Source organism: Lepidochelys olivacea (assembly GCF_965140295.1).
Source record: "Lepidochelys olivacea isolate rLepOli2 genome assembly, chromosome: 6".
Taxonomy (NCBI): Eukaryota; Metazoa; Chordata; order Testudines; family Cheloniidae; genus Lepidochelys; species Lepidochelys olivacea.
The window spans coordinates 516,579-541,488 of record NC_140416.1 but is presented as its reverse complement, the minus strand read 5'-3'; the positions used below and the strand labels follow the sequence as shown (position 1 = coordinate 541,488).

The window sequence follows — 24,910 nt, the reverse complement described above, 5'->3', positions numbered from 1 at the left end:
GAGGGGCCGAGGCCGGGGGGCGGGGAGCCCGCCCAGGTCCCTCCCCCCGCCAAGGGCCCCCCCCCCCCCTCGTGGGGAGGGGACACCAGCGATCCCAGACGCCTTTCCCTTTCCTCCGCCCTGACTGACAGCCGCCCCAGCCAGTCGCCACGGAGCCAGCCGCGGGGACGGACCCGACCTCCCCCCCCCGGCCCGGGAAGCCCCCCCGCCACCGCCGCCGGGTCCCTGCGGCTCCATCCCCCCGCGGCGCAGGTACGGCGGCCCCCCCGCCCTCGGGGCTGGGGGGGGGGCCCGGACGCCTGGGTTCTCCCTCTAGTTCTGGGAGGGGAGGGGGGTCTAGTGGGTTAGAGCAGGGGGCGCTGGGAGCCCGGACTCCTGGGTTCTCTCCCCGGCTCTGGGAGGGGAGGGGGGTCTAGTGCGTTAGAGCAGGGGGCGCTGGGAGCCCGGACTCCTGGGTTCTCTCCCCGGCTCTGGGAGGGGAGGGGGGTCTAGTGGGTTAGAGCAGGGGGCGCTGGGAGCCCGGACTCCTGGGTTCTCTCCCCGGCTCTGGGAGGGGAGGGGGGTCTAGTGGGTTAGAGCTGGGGGGCCTGGGAGCCAGGACTCCTGGGTTCTCTCCCCAGTTCTGGGAGGGGAGGGGGGTCTAGTGGGTTAGAGCAGGGGGGGCTGGGAGCCAGGACTCCTGGGTTCTCTCCCCGGCTCTGGGAGGGGAGGGGGTCTAGTGGGTTAGAGCAGGGGGGGCTGGGAGCCAGGACTCCTGGGTTCTCCGGGAAGGACGTGGGGGTCTAACGGGTTAGAGCTGGGGGGAGGGCTGGGAGTCAGGCACTGCCTTCTTTGTCTGTACAGCACCGGGCACACTTCGGCTCAGGTCCCAGCACACGCTCCCTAGGCCCTGCCACAGCAGAAAGCAGAGTCCTTCTGCAGCATTGGCCCACCCAGCTTGTCCCAAATCATGATTTGGTCCCCACCGAACTGTAGAACTGGCTAAGAAGCCACAATATTATTTAACCAAATAACAACCATTGGGGCTCTTTCTTGGCCTTTGGGGCTCCTGGTTTTCAACCTTTCCTCTGTTTTTACAAAAACTAGAAACTTATTTATTTTACTTTTGAATGAAACTGGGAGTCTCTCACCGTCCTAGGAATCTGGGAGCTGGAGATACAAGAAAAATACCAATCATGGCAAAACTTTTCCAGAGCTGGGGATAGAACCCAGGAGTCCTGGCTCCCAGTCCCAGCCCCTCCCTGCTCTGACCGCAAGACCCCACCCCCTTTTCTCCTGTCTGTCTCATTTCTATTCTCATCTCCATTTGTTCCTCCTTTACGATGCAGGAACGAGCTGGCGTGTTCCTCCTAGAGCCCCAAATCATCTTACCTGGCCCAGTTGGTGGCAGCAGTGGGATCACCGGCACAGCAAGTGACCTCAGCACAGGCCCTGTGGGGACACGACCAGTGGCCTGGAGGTTCCCAACTGACCTACCAGGGAGTCACCATTGGGGATCAAGAGTCGGAGTGGAGAGTCAGCTACCGTCTCCCCGCTGAGCTAAGAAAATGGCCGCCACTCAAGAGGTGCCTCCCCCAGCCCTGGGCCTCCATTTCCTGTATCCGCTGGAGGAGACGATGGTACCACGGGTGAAAATGGAGGAGCCCGAACCAGTAGGCCCAGAGCCGGGCTGGGAGTGGGAGGCGGCCAGCAAGGCACCGTGGCTGGTGCAGGCTGGGACCATCGGGGAGCTGCTGAGGTGGGCGGCTCCTCAGCAGGCCCGGCCTGAGGAGACACCCCAATGCTGGTGGGGGCAACGGTCGCCCCTGGAAGTCCTCCCACCCTGGGAGAGCCCCACCCTGCCGGACAACGGCGCCCTCTTTGGGCAAGGAAACGATGCCTGCCCGTGGCCCCGAGGGGAGCGCTTGGCACGACTCACGCCAACCCTCGGCGGCGAGGCCTTCAGCAGCCCACGGGCCGGGGATGCCAAGGATTATGGGAAGGTGAAGGCGGCCATCTTGGGAGCGGAGAGGGCAGCCATCTTGGGAGAGCAGTTAACGCGACTCACGCCAACCCTCAGCAACGAGGCCTATCGCAGCCTAGAGGCTGGAGATGCCAAGGATTATGGGAAGGCTGCCATTTTGGGGGTGGACAGGGCGGCCATTTTGGGAGTGGACAAGGCAGCCATCTTGGGAGAGCCATTAACGCGACTCACACCAACCCTCAGCAGCGAGGCCTATCGCAGCCTAGATGCTGGAGATGCTAAGGAATATGGAAAGGCAGCCCTTTTGGGGGTGGACAGGGCGGCCATTTTGGGAATGGACAAAGCAGGCATCTTGGGAGAGCAGTTGATGCGACTCACGCCAACCCTTAGCAGTGAGGCCTATCGCAGCCTAGAGGCCGGAGATGCCAAAGATTACGGGAAGGCTGCCATTTTGGGGGTGGATAGGGCTGCCATTTTAGGAGTGGACAAGGTGGCCATGTTGGGAGAGCAGTTGACACGACTCACGCCAACCCTTAGCGGTGAGGCCTACCGCAGCCTGGGGACAGGAGATGCCAAGGATTATGGGAAAGCTTCCATTTTGGGGGCAGATAGGGCAGCCATCTTGGGAGTGGACAAGGAGGCCATCTTGGGAATGGACAAGGCAGCCATCTTAGGAGAGCAGTTGACGCATCTGACTCCAGCACTCGGTGGTGAGGTTTACCGGAGCCTGGAGGCCAGGGATGCCAAGGGTTATGAGAAGGCCGTCATCATGGGAGAGCAGCTGACACAATTCATGCCAGCCCTCAGCAGCGAGGCCTACCGTAGCCTAGAGGCTGGAGATGCCAAGGATTATGGGAAAGCTGCCATTCTGGGGGCAGACAAGGCAGCCATCTTGGGGGTGGACAAAGCAGCCATGCTGGAAGAGCAACAGACACAATTCACGCCAACCCTCAGTGGCGAGGCCTACCGCAGCCTGGAGGCCGGAGACACCAAAGATTACGGCAAAGCGGCCATCTTGGGTGTTGGCAAAGCGGCCATCTTGGGAGTGGGCAAGGCTGCAGCAGAGAGGTGGCGCCAGGGCTTCCGAGGCTTCAGCTACCAGGAGGCTGGTGGACCCCGGGAGGCCTGGGCCCGGCTCCGGGAGCTCTCCCGCCGCTGGCTGGAGCCCCAGCGCCGCACCAAGGAGCAGATCCTGGAGCTGCTGGTCCTGGAGCAGTTCCTGAGCATCCTGCCGGGGGAGATGCAGAGCTGGGTCTGGGAACGAGGCCCCGAGACCTGCGCCGAGGCCGTGGCCCTGGCCGAGGGCTTCCAGCGGGGCCGGCCGGCGGCCGGGATGTGGGAGCAGCAGGTGCAGGGACGGGGAGGGCGTCTGACCCGTGGCCTGGTTCTTCTCAGGCTGTGATGTGGCACCGTCTGACCACACTGAGCCATCCGGGGCCGCCGCAGACAGCAGCCTGCCCTCCCCGATATGCCCAGGCAGGCCCCTGGGGCACCAAGCCCCTGGGCATCAGAAACACCCCCCCCCACGTGGGGCTTGGCCGCGGCACTAGGTCTTACTGCCGGTCCTCTCCATGGTGCGACAGGCCCGGGGCTGCCAGGCAGTGGCGATGGGTGGGGCGGGGCTGGCCCTTGGGGCAGGTGGGGCAGTGGGGTGGCGGGTGGGAGGTGCGTTGAAAGGGTCGCAGGAGGGGTGCTGTTGTCACCCCAAGTGAAGTCTGGTCTCTTCCCCGGGGGTTTGTGGGTAGGGAGAGTGGGAGGCGGGCCCGGTGCCTCCCCCGGGGCAATGTGGGCAGTGCAATGGCAGAGCCGGGGTATTGTTCTGTGACTCCCATGAGCCTTTGCAGCGCCACCGGGAAATGAGTGATGGTCCATGCTCCCCATGGCTGTGTAATTCTGTGGAGCGCAGGGGTCACCCCTTGTCACCCCCACTCCTTGCCCCAGTTATCGTTCACACCCTGTTTCCGCCATGACAACTTTCCCTCCTTCCCAGGTCACCGTGCGGGTGAAGGTGGAAAAACCCAGCATGGAGGAGACGCCGTGTGCAGGAGCATCATGGGAAACTCCCGCGCCCCCGCTGCCCCGTCCCCAGGAGGGGGCAACACTGAGCCGGCCCGGCCCCGAGCTACCCTGCATCCCCAAGGAGGAGCCCCAGCCACCCCCGGGTATGAAGGGAATGGGGGTGCTGGAGGTAACACCTCCAGGACAAAGCACCACTGGGAGAGGAGGGGTCCCACAGGGGCTGGGGGACAGAGGGGCACTGTGAGTATGCAGAGGGCGGTGGGAGACATGGGGGGGCATTGGAGCATTGGGAGGGCTGACTGAGGGGGACAGAGCCACATGAAGGGGGTTAGTGCCAGGCCCAGGGGACTGTGGGTAGGGAGGGCAGGGGATTGTGGGTAAGGATGTCAGGCATCCCAAGGCAGGGGATTGTGGGTAAGGACGGCAGGCATCCCAGAGCAGGGGATTGTGGGTAAGGACGGCGGGCGTCGCGGGGCAGGGGATTGTGGATATGGCAAGGAGGTACCTTCTCGCTATCTCATGTCCCCTCACTCTTGGTCTCTATTCCTCATCCCTCAGCAGCAGCCGTAATGGAGGAGGCGAATCCACAACAGAAAGGTCCAAAGGAGGCCAAAGTGCCCAGCAGCTGCCCCCCAAAATCCGATGGGGACAGGAGCCCTGGGAGTCAGGGTAGGGCGGATGTCCCCCAGCCGCCGAGGGAACTCACCCAGCATGCCCATGACCCTGATGCCGTGTCTGGCTCCCACCCAGTCCAGGGGCCTCACCTCTGCCCACAATGTGGCCGGAGCTTCCGCCAGAGCTCTGCCCTCTTGGCTCACCAGCGGACCCACACTGGCGAGAAACCTCACCAGTGCCCGCAGTGCGGGAAGAGCTTCTCCCGGGGCTCCCAGCTTACCCGTCATCTGCGAATCCACGGGGCGGAGAGATCCCACCGCTGCCACCAATGCAGCCGGAGTTTCTACCACAGCTCCGAGCTGGCCAGGCACCGGGCCTCCCACAGCAAGGACCGGCCCTACGGGTGCAGCCAGTGCGGGAAGAAGTTCCGCTGGCGCTCTGACCTGGTGCGCCATCAAATCACCCACACTGGCGAGCGCCCCTATGGCTGCCCGGAGTGCGGCAAGAACTTTGGGCAGAGTTCCCACTTGGTGAGGCACCGCAGGACCCACACAGCCTGAAGGAGGTTGTTATGGAGGGCCACCTAGAGGGGCCCATCTAGCCCAGCCTCAGGGACCATGTCAGCTGGATGACTCCATACCCAATGACTCCCACATCCAGACCATATCTGGTGGTTTAGCTAGAGCACGTCTCTTAGAGGTCCAGTTTTAGGCTGGAGCAGAACCAAGGACCATTGAGCCTAGCCTCCTCTCACCCATGATGGCCAGAACCAAATAGGACATAGGATTGGCCAGACTGGTCCAAGGGCCATCCAACATTCTCTCCTCTCCAACAATGGCCAGAACCAGAATGGGAGATCGGATTGGCCAACCTGGATCAAAACCTTAATGACCCTGGCACAAAAAGTAGGAATACACTAATGAAATATGCTGATGACACACAAATTGGGGGTGCACATCATCCATACGGTGGAGGACGACCTGGAGAGACAGGAGTAATAGAAACGGGATGAAATTTAATAGGACAAAATGCCAGGTCGTAGCCTTAGGGAATAATACCAAGAAAGGCTGCTCTGAACTGGGGGTGAGGGCTCCCCGGTTGGAAATGACATGGGAGGAGAAAGACATGGGTGCGTTTGTCGGTTGCAGGACAATGAGCCACCAGTGGAAGGCAGCCGGGAAAGAGGCCAAAGCAATCCCAGGATGGGTGGGGTGAGATATTTCCAGCTGAGATCAGGAAATATTGATCCCACCTCATCTGGAATCCTGTGTCCAATTTGGGTTCCCCACGTTGAAGAACGAAGGACCAGGTGCAGAGAAGGACCACTGGGAGGATCAGGGGACTGGAGAGTCAGGAGCTTGGCATGTTTAGCCTCAAATGCAGCCTGCGAAGGACACTTATTGCTCATCTGGGGGGGGGAGTGGAGGAGGGAACCACCAGGGAAGTGAAAATAAACGAAATTGAAACAAAAGTTTCCCTTCTGACCTTTGCCAAATAAAATGTTTCCGGTTTTCAGGTCCATCTTTTTCCTTTCAAAGGTTCCTTGCAGAAACAGCAAGACGTGCTCCAGATTGAATCGAAACATCTTCCCAAGACAAAACGTTTCCATTTTTCGACCCAGAAACAATGGGTGTGATGGTTGCTTTTCTGTTCTTTAAAACAAAAACAAAGGAGGAAAAAAGGGCTGAAAACGGATACGGTTTGGGTTCCGGGGGTGATTGTTGTTGACTTGTCGATTCACCAAAAACTATTGAGTTCAACCTGAAACCAAACCCCCACCTCCCCCGATTTTTCAGATTGGCCGACAAACGGAAAGAATCCATCCTCTGTCCCGCTCTGCGTGTGAGTTTGGGCTTTCCCAGCTACGCCCGCTCTCCTTAACAGGCTAAATCCAGCAGCTTCAGATGAAGGTGTGAGAACCCCGCAGCTCTGGAAAACTTCCCCTTCCGCATTTGGTCTCCTCCTTGCCTTGCCCGTCTAGAGCTTGCCTCAAACCATGAAGGTTTAATAGCCCTTCCCAAAATGCATAGCGCTTTGCTTTCCTCATGAAGATCCCAGCCTTCTTTGAGCCTGACTGGATGCCTTGGAAGAGCTGGGGATAGTACCCAGGAGTCTGCTTGACGCACGAATGTTCGATGATCCAATTTCTTTTCTCCTTTTCGGGAGGCTCAAGTGGCCCCTGAACCTTCTCTCAGTTAGGCTAAACAGATCGAGCTCCTGGAGTCTCTCCCTGTAAGGCAGGTTTTCTAATCCTTCAGTCATTCTCGTGGCTCTTTTCTGACCCCTATCCAGCTTCTCAGCCTCCTTTGAGGATAGTGGGCACCAGAACTGGACACAGGATCCCACCGGCGGCCAAATGCCGAGGGACAATAACCTCGCGGCTCCTACTCCGTCCAATCTCCGATTATTTGTCTCCGCGCCTACCGCAACCCATGGGACTGAGCAGCGCGGTCTCTAAGCACGGGGCGCGTCCCTGGGGTTAACTGGTGGTCGGGGGCGGGGGAAGATCTAGCGTGGAAAATTATGGCTGCCTCCACGCTCGGAAAAGAAGTATCTTTAACCAGGGGGCAGCTAATACGTCACCGCTTCCGAGCCGGGGCCTGTGCACCGGTGGTTTCCAGGCCTCGGGTTCCCCTGGACCTGCTCCTGCTCGGAGTCTGCCATGAGTTAGCGCCCACGGTTCGGCTCCCCCGCGGTTAATGTCTAGCAAAGGCCGGTTTTTCCGATGCTGTTTCCGAGCCGGGGCCAGCAGACGGGGAATCCGCAGCGGGGCCGAGTGACGCCGGAGACGTCCACTCATCACATCGGCCCTCCTCACCCCAGCATCGTACGCGGGGCTCGTTTCTAGTTCATTAGCTACTGCACCCCTCCGCGCCCGCCCTGCACCGCCCTGCACCTGCTGCAACAAGGGCCTTGATTGTGGTCAGGGGCAGAGACCTTTGCAGCCCCCAGCGTGACGGGGCCCTCATCTCGGCTTGGGGCGGGGGTCTGTCAGCGCCCGGCCCGACGGGGGCCCTGATCTCGGTGGGGGGAGGAGGGGAAAGCCCGGCCTGACAGGGCCCTGGTCTTGGTCTGTTGCTGTCAATTTAGTACAGATAATAAATAATAAACACCCAAATAAATCTTTTCTTCTTGTGTTTCCCAGAAATATGTCAGTGTCACGATCCCATGTGTGGCAGTTTCCTATGCCAGGCAGCCAGACCCCTTGCATCCATGGGCCTCAGAGGGCCCCAGCTGGTGTAAATCGGTGGGAGCACCATGGGCATCTGGCTCTAACCCCTAAACCCCACTCCCCCACCCCAGAGCTGGGGAGAGAACCCAGGAGTCCGGGCTCCCAGCCCCCCCCGCTCTAACCCACTAGCCCCCACTCCCTTCCCAGGGCTGGGGAGAGAACCCAGGAGTCCGGGCTCCCAGCCCCGCCCTGCTCTAACCCACTAGCCCCCACGCCCCTCCCAGGGCTGGGGAGAGAACCCAGGAGTCCTGGCTCCCAGCCCCCCCTGCTCTAACCCACTAGCCCCCCTCCCCTCCCAGAGCCGGGAAGAGAACCCAGGAGTCCGGGCTCGCTGGGCGATTTCCCGCCGGACACAAAGGGGTTAAAACCATGGAGCTCACCAGCGTCCTCCCTTTTGGGAGGGGGGGTCTGTGACGTCACAAAGAAGGGTCCTTCCCCTCCCGCAGCGGGAGCGAGCCCGGGAGCGGGGGAGTCTCAACACCCCCCGTCCGGCTTTGCGGGGCGCTCTTAAAGGGCGCAGCGGTGAGTCCGGGCTGGGAGCTGCGGGCGCGGAGGGGGGCCGGGCAGATGTCAGCTCCCCGCCCCCCATCAATCCGGAGTCACCCCTGACTGCAGTGGGAGCAGGGCTAGGTTCTGATCTCAGCTCCCCCAGGGTCAATCCAGAGTCACTCCTGATGACCACGGGGGCAGGGCTGGATTCTGATCTCTGCTCCCTGGGGTCAATCCAGAGTCACTCGCTGACTGCAATGGGAGCAGGGCCGGGTTCTGTTTGAGTTTTCCCTGGGGTCAGTCTTCATTACAATGAGAGCAGGAGCTGGATTCTGATCTCAGCTCCCCTGGGGTCAATTCGGAGTCACTCCCTGACTACAGTGGGGTCCTGGCTGAGTTCTGATCTCCGCTCCCCGCACCGTGTCACTCCAGAGTCACCCCTGACTGCAACAGGGACAGGGTCGGGTTTTGCTCTCAGTTCCTCCGAGGTCAATCCGGAGTCACTCCTGATTACCATGGGGGCAGAGCTGGATTCTGATCTCTGCTCCTTCTAAGTACCACCTTAGACTGTCAGACTAATTATTTAATTAATGCTACTTAGTCCCTGCACAGACTCCCCCCCCCTGTCTGAGCCCGGCTGCTCAATGAGGGCCCTTTTATGGTTCCAGGCGAAGGGGAGACGCATGCTGCCGGTGGACGAGGAGCGCAAGGAGATCGACAGGGACGCCATGCTGCAGAATTGCAGAGCCCGTCTGGCCTTGCCTAGGGGCCTGGGACGGGCTCCTGGGAGGTCTTTAACCCTTTGATGGCCCCACGTTCAGACACTTCCAGCCTGCGAGGGACCCTGGGGACCATCTGCTTCGGCCTCCCGCCTCACCCAGGCCAGACGTCCCCCCCCGGGTGATTCCTCCCCACAGCCCGTATCTGATGGCTGAGCTAGAGCGGGGTTTTCAGACAGACACCCCCACCCCCGGGACAGGCCTCTGAGAGATGGAGAATCCATCATATCCCTGGCTAGGACCTTCCAATGGTATCCCACCGTCCTCCTCTGCCCCACTGCCTCTAACGGAGTGATGTCCCATTGACCCCAGCAGGGGATCTGGCCCCGTTGACTCCACCGTCTCCCCATCTTTCTCTCCAGGCTTCCCCCTCCCAAAGGCCAACGTGAGGTGGATGGAGCGAGGGGAGGAGCCATGGGGCCCTGATCTCCCCTCCCCCGAGGCTGTGGGGACCCCAGGTGAGACCCACACAGGTGAGGAATGAGGGAGACCCATAAGAGGAAGGTCAGAACTGGGGCCCTTCCAAACCGTGTCCCCTGACACTCGCTGTTACAACCTTTAACACCAGAGCTCCTGGCCCTTTCCCACTCCTCCTGGCCAGCATCGGGGCCCCAGTGTTTTAGAGCAGGGGGCTGGGAGCCAGGACTCCTGGGTTCTACCCCTGGCTCTGGGAGGGAAGTGGGGTCTAGTGGTTAGAGCATGGGGGGCTGGGAGCCAGGACTCCTGGGTTGTCTCCCTGGCTCTGAGAGGGGAGTGGGGTCTAGGGGTTAGAGCAGGGGGGCTGGGAGCCAGGACTCCTGGGTTGTCTCCCTGGCTCTGAGAGGGGAGTGGGGTCTAGGGGTTAGAGCATGGGGGGCTGGGAGCCAGGACTCCTGGGTTCTACCCCTGGCTCTGGGAGGGAAGTGGGGTCTAGTGGTTAGAGCAGGGGGGCTGGGAGCCAGGACTCCTGGGTTGTCTCCCTGGCTCTGAGAGGGGAGTGGGGTCTAGGGGTTAGAGCAGGGGGGCTGGGAGCCAGGACTCCTGGATTCTACCCTCGCTTTAAGTTCCAGTCCCGGGGGATCAATTTGCTTGGTTCTCCTCCCGGATCTCCCTCCCGTCTCTCTCCAGCAGTTGCCAAGGTGGCCGCACCCCCGACCCCCCGCTGCAAGCCGGCCGGCCGCTCCTACCAGTGCCCAGAGTGCGGGAAATCCTTCCGGCAGAGCTCGCACCTCCTCCAGCACCAGACCACGCACACGGGCGAGGGGCCCTACCGCTGCCCCGACTGCGGCCGGGCCTTCAGCCAGAGCTCCGACCTGGCGCGGCACCGGCGTGTCCACACGGGCGAGCACCCCTACCGCTGCGCCGACTGCGGCCGGGCCTTCAGCCAGAGCTCCGACCTGGCGCGGCACCAGCGTGTCCACACGGGCGAGCGCCCCTACCGCTGCGCCCAGTGCGGCAAGGGCTTCGGCCGCAGCTCCCACCTGCTCAACCACCAGGCCGCCCACTCCGGCGAGCGGCCCTTCGGCTGCGCCGACTGCGGCGAGCGCTTCCTGCAGAGCTCCGACCTGCTCAAGCACCGGCGGGTCCACGCCGGCGAGCGGCCCTTCGGCTGCGCCGACTGCGGCAAGCGCTTCCTCCAGAGCTCCGACCTGCTCAAGCACCGGCATGTCCACACCGGGGAGAAGCCCTACACCTGCGGGGAGTGCGGGCGCGGCTTCAGCCAGCGCTCCCACGTGGTCAAACACCGCCGGGTCCACAGCCGGGGCCAGCCCTGACGGGGGGAAATGGGGACAGATCTTCTTCCGTTTGTGCAGCAAGTATCTGCATCTGCCCTGGGTTGTGCGGCTGCGGTTTGGGGTTGCCCATGAACCTGGCGGGAGATCCACGCCAGCGGCTATTTCATGAGGTGTTTGCGACGTCTTGTGAATGCCCTTCGGCTTTCCACGCTTCATCGGTAGGGCCCGTGTCTTCCGGCACCGAAAACAGCCTAAGTTCAGATTTGCGAAACTTTGTAGTTTGGAAATGTCGGTGATGCATTATTTTAATACAAAAAAATACACGTATCGGCAAACGGGAGCAATGTGTAATCCTTTTACAGCTCGAAAATGAGGTAGCCCTATATTACGATGTTGACAGACACTTGGACATTTTTTTCACAACCAAAATGGTCAGTTTTAGAACATAAGAAATGTGTGACGTGATCGTTGCTATAAATACAAAATTCTTGCCACGCAAGACAGTGCAATTAATATAAAAGTTGGATTATTGTTTTATGCAACGACCTGGCGGCTCAGGGGAATTTGGAATAATTACAGTTCTGCTTAAAGGACACGAAGGTGTTGTTGCAAATATCTGTATATCGCCTATATCAGCATACAAATAGTCATTGACACCTGGTTAGGACACATGACAACTCATTTGGGCATCCGTCCTCACGGTTTCCAATGACATCCAGTAACACTGTGGGGTTAGCTCTTGTCCAAGTTTGGCCAAACTGCATTCAGCATCGGCTGCTCGCCAAAAGATCACGAGCAATCTGGCTAAGTCGTGGCAAACCTTCCTCCGAAAACTGGAGAGAGAAACGTCATTAGCAAGAGGAAGTTCATCTTCGGTGTTCAGGTAAACGGCCCACTCCCCCCCAGGTACAGATCACAGCAGTGGGATACAGGAACTCCTCACTGAACGTCGGCCTGGTGAATGTTCTTTCGTCGCTGATCAATTCGGGAACAGGCTCGTTGAAAGTTGCGCACTGCTCCCTTAGAACATGGTTTGGCAGCCGCCTGCTTTGTCCGCTGCTTGCAGGAAGAGCAGCCCGTTGCAGCGAGCTGGGGGGGGGGCTTGGAACCAGGGTGGGCTGGCAGCCCCCCCATCAGCTCCCCTACGTTCCCTGTGAGGCAGCTGCCCAGCGGGCTACCAATCGCTGGGCCGTTCAGCTGTCCCTCCCCCATGGCCCTGCGCTGCTCCTGCCCTCTGCCTTGGAGCTGCTCCCCGAGCCTCCTGCTTGCTGTGCGGGGGGTGGGGGGGGAAGAGGGGCGCTAACGTCAGGGTGTCCCCCTCCCGCTCCCCTGCTCCTTTACCCCATCTCCACAGAGGTGAGGCGGGGGGGACAGGATAGGGCTCAGGACAGAGGGAGCTTGCTGGCAGCAGCTGTTCTCTCAACTTGCTGATCTACTTAAAAGGGCAATGTACTGAGAGTAGGGTCAGCGTACTTAAAGGGGCAATGCATTTCTCAGGGTGTGTGTCTCTGTCTCTGTCTGCCATGCTGTCTCCCCTCCCTCCATTGTGCTGCCTTGTAGAGCGGGAGGCTACATTAACAACACTGTGTTAACCCTCGAGGGCTCAGCCAAGTGCTCGTTCATCATTTAGCAGTAAGGCTTCCCCTGGGAAATATCCCACCCTCTGACTCCGCCACCTCAACCAAGCTTCACAATTATCATTGCTGTGTACCAGTATTAAATTGTTTGTTTAAAATTTTATATACATCTATAAATAAAAAATATTGTCTTTTGTCTGGCAAAAAAAGTGTCCCTGGAACCTAACCCCCATTTACATTAATTCTTATGGGGAAATTGGATTCGCTTAACACTTAAAAGTCGCATTTTTCAGGAACATAACTACAACGTTAAGCGAGTAATTACTGTATTCTGTTCATAGTCACTGACGTTGTGGGAGAGTACACAACCTTGCTTGGAATCAAGGACTCTCACATCACAAAAAAATCTCTATGGTGGCTGTTTGTATGTAAGTACCTCCTACACTTTCTCTGCACAACTTTGGAAAACTTGACACTTGAGATTGTCCAGGGCATTCTGTCCTTTGTACTGAAGTATTGCCAGCAGATCAGATGCACGGTTGTACACTTCTGTTGGGAACATTGACCAGGATTCAAACCCAAGTAGTGTCTGAACGTGTGGAGTTGCTTCTGCTTGGATAAAAATTCAATCTGCCGCAAGCAAGTCACTCGGCAATAAAACACTTAGCTCCTCTAAAATGGTAGTCGTGTACCTTGATTTCCTGAGCAGCGACCCCCTTATAGTGCTCCACATGATTGTCTATGGCTTTAAGCCAAGTTGTTAATCTTGTTGCATCCGGTTCCGGAGGTAATCTTGGGCTTTCAACCCCCTGGTCGATAAGGTAGTCTCCGAAATGAGTGCATATGAGTGAGGGGTAGCCATTTTCGTTACAGCACACAGACGGTCCACTTCTGTACAGAGACAGCGTCAGCGCTCGTCTAATACAGCTGTAATGCGTCCCCCACAGGTCACATCAATGCAGTTGCTTAAAATGTCACTTAAACTGTCTTTGAATAACTTCCGCATGTTGGTTGCATTACCCGTCACATAAGCCGCTGCTTTTAAAAAATCACTTTTGTGTAGGACAAGAGTCTTTATAAGAGCTTGCACAACTGTGTAGTAATGAACATGTTCGAACTCCACTGTTTCTATGAGCTTGGCAGCAACTGGGCAATCTTCTGAAACCTGCATCCGCTGTATTAGAATATTTGCAACATGCCAGAGTAGGCTGCCTGGAGAGTCATCCACAATTACAGCTATGTGCTAATCCTTCCATTCAGTGCTCCGTTGTGGCTTGTTTAGTTCAAAGACGCAGGGAATATGGACTTGTCATATTTAGGAATTCTCGCATTTTGGGATTATCTGGTTTGCCTAGTGGGATATCTACACTGCCACCAGCCTCCATCTAGTCTAGTACTGTCATTCCCCTGGATTTCTGACTTTCCTTGTGTACACATGCCAGTAATTGGGTGCTGTGGCTTTGCAGATGTCATGTCTCCACTCTCTGTCCTTCATTTTCCTTTTTCGGTGCGGGAACATGACGACCTTTCAGGTGGTCACCTGTGCGGCCCTTTTTAACATGGTCAAGAACTTTGGTGCGAATTGTGTACAATAACTTCCCTCCGCCCACATGGAGCACGCCGGGGCTGAATTCTTTAACTCTCTCCTCCGGCGTAACCGGGCTAGGCATTGGTAGGGAACGGCTCGAATGGCCAAAGTACAAGGTGGAAAATCGGAAGGAATGGGTGATTCTGGAAATCAAAAGTAATTTTGGAAGAACTGTGGCAATATCTGGAGAACATTGGCCCTGTTCATTAGGGTCGAAATCACATTGTGGAAGGTTAAGCGCATGGGTCCGAAAGGGTTTGCGTGACTTCAGGTTGTGCTGAGGGACATTGTTAAGGTCCTGGTGAATGGGGAAATGTTCGTTTCCCTTGATTTGCTGGACTTCCTGGAGGATTAGAGCAAATGGGTGAGGGAACAATGTACGACCGCACGGGCAGCCAAGGTGTTGAGGTCGACTTTGCGGGTTCCAGTATGTGACCCCCGGGGTACAACCTGGAACTGTGGGTGCACCATGCCACCTTAACTCTCCAGCCTGGGCTGTCTCACACAGTGCAGTGCCAGTGACATGCAGCAAAGCCCTCCAGGTGCTGCGATCACTCAGCCGTCACCAGGTGGCGCTCCACACCCAGCTGAGTTGCATGAATTCTCCCTGAGCCACTCACGAATCCCACAGAGAGAGGCATCAGCCAAATCCCCCCAGCTCCCAGCCTTACACCCCAGAAATATACTGTCTTGCACTGCTCAAGACTACTTGGACAGTGCAAGCTCATGAATTGGTTCGCCACTCCCAACAAAGGGTAGTGGTCATGCAACAACCCTTGCTAACCTGAGCTGGGAGTCTCTAAACATGTCAACCCAAACTGCCCTGTTTTAGATAAAACATAAACCAGATTTATTCATGACACAAAGACAGATTTTAAGTGATTATAAGTGTTAGAATCGCAGTCTAAATTCAATTTCTGACCTCTGTGCCTATTTTTCACTTTAACAGACTAAGCAAGATTTGAATCAAACAACTTTTCTCACCCCACTGAATGTTCCAGGCAGCTCACAGTTCTCAAAACACAGGCTGGATTCGCTTCCCAGCCTGGGACCAATCTCCCCAGCTCGCAGTCTTTGTCTTCCAGTTGATCTTCCAGGTGTTGAAATAGGGGAGGTCAGAAGCCAAGTGGTGATGTCATCGACCCTCATTTATACTTTCTCTCCAGGTGCTAGAAAGCTCCTTGCTGTGATGTGAGGGTCAGGCAGCCCCCACTGGGTACATGTCCTCTCTGAGGAGTCTCTGGGAGGGCCACTTGGGAGAGTGCTTTCTCCTTGATGGGCCGTCAACGCCTGTCTGGCCAGCGTAGCTGCTCCTTTGTCCCTATTGAAAGGCCGGCGGTGGGCATCTCTCATCCTAGCCACATATTTCTGTAACAAACACAGAGCAAAACTTCATAACTTCACATACAATGGTAACACGCACAATCCAACAGGATAGTCGTGTTCAACAGATCATCACTTCTCAAATGATACCTCACAAGGCATGTATTGTACAAAACATAGGATTACATCACAGTGGTGAATACAGGGGTTCCAGGGTGGTAGTTTGAGGTACAGAGTTCACAGCATATGGGTGCGGGAACAGCGTGTGACAGCACGGGCAGACTGGGGGTTGGGGTTGACTTGAGGGCTCCAGGGATTCACTTCATTGCAGGGTCGGTCCAGTTGGCACCAACAAATCGAACGTGGCTACTTCTGATCCGTGCCCCGTGGTGCGCAGTACTTGGCTACAGAGGACACAAGAGCCATCACTGATGTCCGTAGCACTGATGTTGATGCTCCCCAGCTTGTGCCTGCGTTTCTGGACCAGGTTGACCCTTGGCTGTGTCTTGGCAGCCACCTTCTTCAGATGGTTGTGGAAGGTTAGCATGCGAGCCAGCTTCACGCCGGGATAGGTCACGTCGCACAGCGTTGCCGCAGAAGGACGCTTTCAGGGTGCACTTAGCGTTCACGTTATCAAGATGGGATGCAGTGACTGTTGGTTTGTGTCAGGGTTGGCTTGAGCCTCCATTTCCGGAGATATTCCTCCCTGGTGTTTAGGTCTGTCACGGAGTGTGGGGGAGTCCAGGCCCTGCACCCCTCTTCCTGGGATTCACTGAGACTCTCAGCCAGCCAGTAAAACAGAAGGTTTATTGGACAACAGGAACACAGTCCAAAACAGAGCTTGTGGGTACAACCAGGACCACTCAGTCACGTCCTTCTGGGGGAGCAGGGAGCTTAGACCCCAGCCCTGGGGTTCCCTGTGTTCCTCTCCCCAGCCCCAAACTGAAACTAAACCCACCCAGCAGGTTCCCTGCTGCAGCCTCTGTTCACATTCCTGGGCAGAGGTGTCACCTCCCCCTCCCCCTCCTGGCTCAGGTGACAGGCTCTCAGGTCTCCCATCCCCAGGGCACATTCCCAGGTCAACACTCCCCCCTCCCTGCTGAGTCACATCGTCACATCTCTCCCCCCTTCGAGACTGAACTGAGCGGGGTCACGCTGACCAGTGACCTGGGGAAGTTCGGGGCCCCCTCTCCGGGACAGCGCATCCGCTATCAGGTTGGCACTTCCCTTCACGTGGACCACGTCCATGTCGTAATCCTGCAGGAGCAGGCTCCATCTCAGGAGCTTGGCGTTGGCTCCTTTCATCGGGTGCAGCCAGGTCAGGGGAGAGGGGTCGGTGTAGACGGTGAAGTGTCGCCCAAAGAGATAGGGCTCTAGTTTCTTGAGGGCCCACACCATGGCCAGGCACTCCTTCTCGATGGCCGCGTAGTGTTGCTCCCGGGGCAGCAACTTCTTGCTCAGGTACACGATGGGGTGTCTCTCCCCCTTTTCATCCTCCTGCATTAACACCGCCCCCAGTCCCGTGTCTGAGGCGTCGGTGAACACCACAAAGGGCTTGTCAAAGTCTGGGTTTGCCAGAACTGGGCCACTGACCAGAGCCTTCTTCAGCGCCCGGAAAGCCTCCTGGCACTGCTCGGTCCAGACCACCTTGTCTGGCTTCCCCTTCTTGCATAGCTCAGTGATGGGGGTGGCTATGGCGCTAAAGTGGGGCACAAATCTTCGGTAGTATCCTGCCATCCCAATAAAGGCTTGGACCTGCTTTTTGGTGTGGGGAGCGGGCCAGTCTCTGATCACCTCCACCTTGGCTGGTTCCGGCTTTAGGCGGCCGCTCCCCACCCGATGGCCCAGGTAAGATACTTCCGCCATCCCCACCTTGCACTTCTCCGCTTTTACAGTCAGCCCAGCCCCCTGGAGTCGGTCCAGCACTTGTCTAACCTGGGACACGTGGTCCTCCCAGGTCTGGCTAAAGACACAGATGTCATCAATATACGCCACGGCAAAACTCTCCATCCCCCTCAGGAGCTGGTCCACTAGGCGCTGGAAGGTGGCCGGCGCTCCCTTGAGGCCGAAAGGCAGGGTCAGGAACTCATAGAGCCCCAGAGGGGTGATAAAGACGGATTTCAGCCGGGCATCTACATCCAGCGGCACTTGCCAGTAGCCCTTTGTAAGGTCCATGGTGGTGAGGTACCGAGCTCCTCCCAGCTTGTCTAGGAGCTCGTCCGGCCTGGGCATGGGGTAGGCATCAGATACAGTGATGGCATTGAGCTTCCGATAGTCCACACAGAACCGGACCGACCCGTCCTTTTTGGGGACCAGCACCACCGGCGAGGCCCAAGGGCTGGCAGATGGCTGGATCACCCCCAAAGCCAGCATGTCCCGGACCTCTCTTTCCAGGTCCTGAGCAGTTTTCCCTGTGACTCAGAAGGGGGAGCATCTTATCGGCGGGTGCGACCCTGTCTGCACCCGGTGGACAGTCAGATTAGTGCGTCCAGGCTGGTTGGAAAACAGCTGTCGGTATGGATGCAGCACCCCCCTGATCTCAGCTTGCTGGGCAGGGGTTAGCTGATCCGAGAGGGGAATTGTTTCCAGGGGGAAACCAGCTCTGGTCCCAGGGAATAGATCTACTAAAGGGTCATCTCCCTGCTCTTCCCACTGTCCACACACGGCCAACACCACATTCCCCCTGGCATAATATGGCTTCATCATATTCACATGGTACACCCGGCGGTGGTGCGCCCGGTTCGACAGCTCCACCACACAGTTTACCTCATTGAGCTGCTTGACGACCTTGAAAGGGCCCTCCCAGGCGGCCTGTAGTTTGTTCTTTCTCACAGGGATGAGAACCATCACCTGATCCCCGGTGGCGTAGGCACGGGCCCGTGCCGTGCGGTCATACCAGACCTTCTGCTTCTTCTGGGCTCTGGCCAGATTCTCGCTGGCCAGGCCCATGAGTTCAGCCAGTCTCTCTCGGAAGATCAGGACATACTCCACCACTGACTCTCCATCGGGAGTGGCCTTCCCCTCCCACTCGTCTCTCATCAGGTCCAGGGGGCCCCTCACCCTCCTGCCATATAACAGTTCGAAAGGCGAAAATCCGGTCGACCCCTGGGGCACCTCCCTGTACGCGAACAGCAGGTGAGGTAAGTACTTGTCCCAGTCCTGCGGGTGCTGGTCCATAAAGGTTTTCAGCATCATCTTCAGCGTCCCATTGAACCTCTCCACCAGCCCATTGGACTGGGGGTGATAAGCTGAGGCCCAGTCGTGCCGGACCCCACATTTCTCCCACAAGCACCGGAGCAGGGCCGACATGAAGTTGGAGCCTTGGTCTGTCAAGACTTCCTTGGGGAACCCCACTCGGCTGAAAATGGTCAGGAGCGCATCGGCCACGGTGTCGGCTTCAATGGAAGCTCAGGGCACTGCCTCGGGGTAGCGGGTGGCAAAATCTACCACCCCCAGAATGTATTTCTTCCCCGACCGGGTCGTCGTGCTGAGAGGCCCCACGATGTCCATGGCCACCTTCTGGAAAGGCTCCTCTATGTTGGGCAAAGGTCTCAAAGCCGCTTTCCCCTTGTCCCGGGCCTTCCCCACCCTCTGACAGGGGTCACAGGATCGGCAATACTGCCGGACCGTGGTAAAGACCCCAGGCCAGTAAAAGTTCTGTAGCAACCTCTGCCGGGTGCGCCAGATTCCCTGGTGCCCTGCGAGGGGGATGTCATGGGCCAGGGACAGGAGCCTGCGGCGATACTTCTGGGGGACCCCCAGCTGCCTCCTGATCCCACAGGACTCTACTTCCCTTGTGGGAGCCCATTCTCGGTACAGGAACCCCTTCTCCCACAGGAACCTCTCCTGGCAGCCTCTCCTCATGGTCCGTCCCACACTGAGGTCGGCCAGGTCCCTGAGCTTCCGCAAGGAGGGATCTTTCCTCAACTCGGCCTGGAACTCAGCGGCTGGGGCAGGGACGGGGCCCGGTTCCCTCTCGCTGGCCAGGTCTGAGGCCTCCGCCTCTCTGAGCCGTGCCCCTCGGTGCTCCCTCCCCACCAGGGTAGGGTCCTGCGCCTCCGGTGTGGTACCCTCCCCGAGGTCAGGGCGCAGTGCCCCTCGCCAGCTCTGGCTACGCGTCACAACCAGGGCGGCCTGGGGCTTGCTTGGCCAGTCCTCTAGGTCTCCCCCCATCAAAACTTCAGTGGGCAAATGGTGGTGTACCCCCACATCCTTGGGGCCCTCCTTGGCCCCCCATTTCAGGTGTACCCTTGCCACGGGCACCTTAAATGGGGTCCCGCCCACCCCTGTCAGGGTCAGATAGGTGTCAGGCACCACCCGATCTGGGGCCACCACCTCGGGCCGGGCCAGCGTCACCTCCGCGCCCGTATCCCAGTATCCATTGACCTTCCTCCCATCCACCTCCAGGGGAACAAGGCACTCTCTCCGGAGGGACAGCCCCGCGCCCACCCTGTAAACCGAGCACCCTGAGTCCAGAGCCTCCAGCCCTCTGGCGGAGCTGGCCTGGGGTACTCTTCCCTCCTGTGCAGGTGGTAAACTGGTAGGCCCCCTTTCCGGGGTCGTCTGCCCCTCGTCCAGCTGGGTCCCTACCCAGTTAACCCTGGGTAGGTTGGGTCTGCTCAGTCTGTCCCTGAGCCCGGGGCACTGGGTCCGTACGTGGCCTCTCTGGCCACAGTGATAGCAGCTCAGGTCACGTTGGGCCCCTCGAGCGGGTCGGAGGGGCCCGACGCCAGGCGTTCCCCGTGGGAGGGGGTTCCCCCTATTTCCCCGCTGGGAGGCCCCCTGGTGACTCTCTCTCTGCATCGGGGGGGGCCTGTTCTTTTGGGGCTCCTCCCGGCTACCCCCTGACCGACTGTTCACAAACTCGTCGGCCAGCTGCCCTGCGTGCTGGGGGTTCTCGAGCTTTTTGTCCACCAACCACAGCCTCAGGTCGGAAGGGCACTGATCATACAGTTGCTCCAGTACGATTAGGTCCAGCAGGTCCTCTTTAGCTCGGGCCCCAGCTGTCCACTTGCGGGCATACCCCTGCATCCGGTTGACCAGTTGTAGGTAGGTGACCTCAGGCGTTTTACGCTGACTCCGGAACCTTCTCCGGTACATCTCGGGGGTCAGCCCAAACTCACGGAGCAGGGCCTGTTTGAACAGTTCATAGTCCCCTGCCTCCGCCCCTGTCATTCGGCTGTACACCTCCACGGCTTTGGGGTCCAGTAAGGGGGTGAGGAACTGGAGCCTGTCCGCAGGGTCAACCCTGTGCAGCTCACAGGCATTCTCAAAGGCCGTCAGGAAGCTATCTATGTCCTCCCCCTCCTTCCGCTGGGCCAGGAAGCACTTATCAAAGCTCCTTGCAGTCTTGGGTCCCCCCTCACGCACTGCAGCCGGGGCCCCACTGCTCCTCAGCCTGGCCAGCTCCAGTTCATGCTGTCTTTGTTTCTCCTTCTCCTGACGCTCCCTCTCCTTCTCCTCCTGCTCATGTTGACGTTGTTTCTCCTCATGTTGACGTTGTTTTTCATGATCCTCCAGCTCCCTCATTTTCATCTCCCTCTCCCAGTCCAGCCGCCTCCGCTCCAGGGATGGGGAGCTCCGCCGGGAGGATCCCCTGCTGGGTGCCGGGGTCAGGGTGCCCTCGGTATTCACTGGGCTTCCCCCAACCCCTCCCCCAGGCCTAGGTAGGAAGGGTCTCGGGGTGTCCTCAGCAGCAGTCTGACCCCTCCCAGCCCGGTCAGGCCCCAGGGCCCACGCTGCGTCTGCCGGGCGGCTTCCCTCAGGGACAGGGATCGGGTCATCCAAGCGATCCCTCTCCTCCAGCTGGGCAATCAGCTGTTCCTTGGTGGACCTCCCGATGCGCAGCCCCCTCTGCCTGCACAGCTCCACCAGGTCGCTCTTCAGGCGTTTAGCGTACATCTCCCTGCTGGCCACTCGCAGGCCGGGCAGCTTCCCACGGTTTCCAGGAAAAGCCCCTCGTGTGCCGGTCCTTCTTGAGGTCACCGACTCTTTGCCAGGGTCGAGCTGCAGACTCCTCCGCCCCTGGGACCGCTCGCTGCAATCCCCCGGGGACCCTGTTACTGCAAAAGTCCTTCTCTCTGGTCACACATTCCCAGGGGTTAACCGCCCCCCGAAACCGTCTCTCTCTGGATCTTCAGCACGCCTGGTCCCCGTCAATTCCCCTTCCTTTTACTGCTCCCCAGTCACTTACTGCAGGAAGCGCCGTTCACGGGGTGCAGTACATCCCACCGCTGCCACCAGTTGTCACGGAGTGTGGGGGAGTCCAGGCCCTGCACCCCCCTTCCTGGGATCCACTGAGACTCTCAGCCAGCCAGTAAAACAGAAGGTTTATTGGACAACAGGAACACAGTCCAAAACAGAGCTTGTGGGTACAACCAGGACCCCTCAGTCACGTCCTTCTGGGGGAGCAGGGAGCTTAGACCCCAGCCCTGGGGTTCCCTGTGTTCCTCTCCCCAGCCCCAAACTGAACTAAACCCACCCAGCAGGTTCCCTGCTGCAGCCTCTGTTCACATTCCTGGGCAGAGGTGTCACCTCCCCCTCCCCCTCCTGGCTCAGGTGACAGGTTCTCAGGTCTCCCATCCCCAGGGCACATTCCCAGGTCAACACTCCCCACTCCCTGCTGAGTCACATCGTCACAAGGTCCCCGTTCAAGGTGGACTCAATGTCATGGAAGGTGGCTGCTTGCATCGCCAGGGCGAGGTCATCTGCATCTGCAGATTTGCGTGACTTCGTTGGTGGCATGTCGCTCGTGTAGACGCTGAGGAGCATCGGCGCGACTACTGAGCCTTGGGGCTGTCCGTTGTTGAAGAGCCGGGACGAGATGACTCTGTCGCCCAAATGAACATGTAGCCACCTATTGCTCAGCACCGTCCATAGCAGGCATAGTGTTTTGTGGTAGTGGACGATCCTTGCGAGCGTCAGCATCTGGCCTTTAATCCAGACTAAGTCGTAGGCCGATGACAGGAATACAAAGGCTGCGCCCGTCTTAGATTTCTTCTGGAATCCAGCCGCCATGTGCATTGCAAGGGACAAAACTTGGTTGCGTTTAGGCCGGAATCCCGCTTGTTCTTCGGGGATCACTGAGCCGACGGGAGGGCTGATTCTCTGGAGGATGATGCGTTCCAGGTGTTTGTAGGTCATGCACAGGAGTGATATCAGCCTCTAGCTTCCCAAGTCATCAGTTGGCTTCCCCGGTTGGAATATGGCATTGACGATTGCCTCCTACCGGGCTTTTGGGATGGTTTTGGTGTAACGTTTCGCCAGCCATGGGAGTCCCTTGGGACCTACTTGATGAAGAAATTCCAGGGGGATACCATCTCCGCCAGCCAGCTTCCCTTTCTACATTGGGGCTAAACCTTCTTTATTTCATCTGTGCTGATGGCGGTGGGGTTGTGTGGAGAGACTGGTCATTGGCCGGTGTAGCTGATGATGGCGTTTCGTCTTTTGGTGCTCTTCACCAATTTGGAGGCTATGGCGTTGGGCCGGACTTTTGAGGTCTGATATTCAATTAGCAATGGTGAGATGTCATAGTAGGACCAAGGCATGGCGACTTGAGTGTGTGAAGTCCAGTCCTTGAACTAGCTGAGTCTAGAGACTAGCAGGGCTTTTGTAACCTGTGGGCTGCCCGACTGGCTGTACTGCTGGGCCAGATCCTGGGTCTCTTTTGTCCAGCAGGGAGTGTTTTCTTCCTGGAAGCCCATGGAGATGCTCTTCTTGGCGGCGGTAAGCCGGCCAACAAACCAGTGATAACATGCCAGTGTCACCACGTTTTCGACACATTCCCTATAGCTGTCCCAGTCGGCTTTGGCCAGATTCCACTGTGGGATTTGTTTGGACAGAATCACAGGGATTGCGATGCCGAGATGGGTGGTGATAGGCCTATGTTGGCTGTTGAGGAAGTCGGGAAGTATTTTGTGACATGCGTGCAGCGTTGAGATGATGGAGGGGTCCGGGTTTAGTTGCAATGCCAGGGAGCAGCGTGGAAAGGTGCTCGCTGCTTGGGTTCAAAGACCAGTTGCAGATCTTACGCAGACATCCAGTCCAGGGGACGGTCTGTGTGTGTGCGAATACTTGACAGTCCAAAAAATATGAGTTCACCCCCAAACAGAGCAGGGCTTGATCGAAAGTTTGTGGGTTCTGCACAAGACAGTTCAAAATGTAAACCACCCTGGACAAATTCACGGCCCTGCATTGTCCCGGTGGCAGGGAAGACTTCTTTCTTTCATTGTATGCTGCGGTCAGCAGCTGTCCTGTGGCCCCCAAGGAACAAAAGAAGTAACTTGTCCTCTGGAAAGTAAAATACACCGCCCAAGTAGCAGAGCAGTATCCTCACACCACCGGGCCCTTGTGTACCCGTGGTGAATCCCTCACTGATAAAGTCGGTCGTTGTTTGTGGACCTTTTCTGGGAGTACAGTAATGTATTCCTAGTACTTTGTCAGATGCACTTTGCTATGTTCTTTCAGAAAGTTTGGATTGTTTTTAATGAATTCATTTTTTATTGGGGCCAAAATGTTTTCAGCTTTTGGCCCAGTTTTTAGTGTGTCCTGATGAGGGTTAAATATGGATTAATTAACGAAGCGGATGCCTTTAAAATAGAGTATGTGACATAGACAAAGGAGCACAGATACAAACTTGCCACCCAGAAAAACCCACTCGCTATTTGTCTCACATTATTAAACATCGGTGCATGTGGAAAAATGGTTAAACTCTCTGGGGTGAAAACCTGGACTGTTGGGGGTCGCTGAGACGCAAAGTCCATGTCTTAAGCAATGACCACTGGAAAGTTGTACTCTTTGGGGCTCAGGGACGGCCAACCCCTGGCCTCTCTGCTTTCCATCACCGCTAGGGCCCAGCCCTGACTGCCAGGGGAGAGCACCCCCTCCAGGAAGAGGCTGGGGCAGCCGGGAGCTTCCCCCCACAGCCAGCGCCCGCTGCTGGGAGCCAGGACTCCTGGGTTCTGTTGCTGGTCCGCGGGCCCCAGACTCCAGGTGCTGCCTCAGGATAAGGAATAGGTCGGGTTCACCACGCTCCCCAAACAGCTGCATTGGAAATGTGTGAAGAAGGGATTTGACTTTACTCTCATGGTGGCTGGTAAAGGGTTAAACCCCATTGCAGCCCTACAGCCCCCCTGCTTGGGACAGAACCCAGGAGTCCGGGCTCCCAGCCCCCCCTGCTCTAACCCACTAGCCCCCCTTCCCTCCCAGAGCCGGGGAGAGAACCCAGGAGTCCGGGCTCCCAGCCCCCCCTGCTCTAACCCACTAGCCCCCACTCCCCTCCCAGAGCCGGGGAGAGAACCCAGGAGTCCGGGCTCCCGGCCCCCCTGCTCTAACCCACTAGCCCCCCTTCCCTCCCAGAGCCGGGGAGAGAACCCAGGAGTCCGGGCTCCCGGCCCCCCTGCTCTAACCCACTAGCCCCCACTCCCCTCCCAGAGCCGGGGAGAGAACCCAGGAGTCCGGGCTCCCAGCCCCCCCTGCTCTAACCCACCAGCCCCCACTCCCCTCCCAGAGCCGGGGAGAGAACCCAGGAGTCCGGGCTCGCTGGGCGATTTCCCGCCGGCCACAAAGGGGTTAAAACCATAGAGCTCAGCAGCGTCCTTCCTTGGGGGGG

General features: G+C 58.1%; 1 protein-coding gene across 1 annotated transcript; it reads left to right on the top strand.

The window, feature by feature from the left end:
* Positions 1 to 187: 187 nt before the first annotated feature.
* LOC311522599 (uncharacterized protein) lies at positions 188 to 13,067 on the top strand. Its single transcript, XM_084632071.1, has 8 exons — positions 188 to 252; positions 1,329 to 3,311; positions 3,954 to 4,125; positions 4,541 to 5,156; positions 8,343 to 8,351; positions 8,987 to 9,108; positions 9,460 to 9,570; positions 10,205 to 13,067. Exons 2-8 carry the CDS (start codon positions 1,548 to 1,550, stop codon positions 10,849 to 10,851), a joined length of 3,441 nt encoding a protein of 1,146 aa, XP_084488197.1. The 5' UTR covers positions 188 to 252; positions 1,329 to 1,547; the 3' UTR covers positions 10,852 to 13,067.
* Positions 13,068 to 24,910: the final 11,843 nt, after the last annotated feature.

Bases quoted from the DNA above. Each gene is read 5' to 3' on its own strand.
- LOC311522599 (XM_084632071.1), top strand. From the start codon at position 1,548: ATGGCCGCCACTCAAGAGGTGCCTCCCCCAGCCCTGGGCCTCCATTTC. The intron at 4,126-4,540 runs GTATGAAGGGAA...CTCATCCCTCAG, and splicing joins GGAGCCCCAGCCACCCCCGG to CAGCAGCCGTAATGGAGGAG. The intron at 9,571-10,204 runs GTGAGGAATGAG...GTCTCTCTCCAG, and splicing joins CCCAGGTGAGACCCACACAG to CAGTTGCCAAGGTGGCCGCA.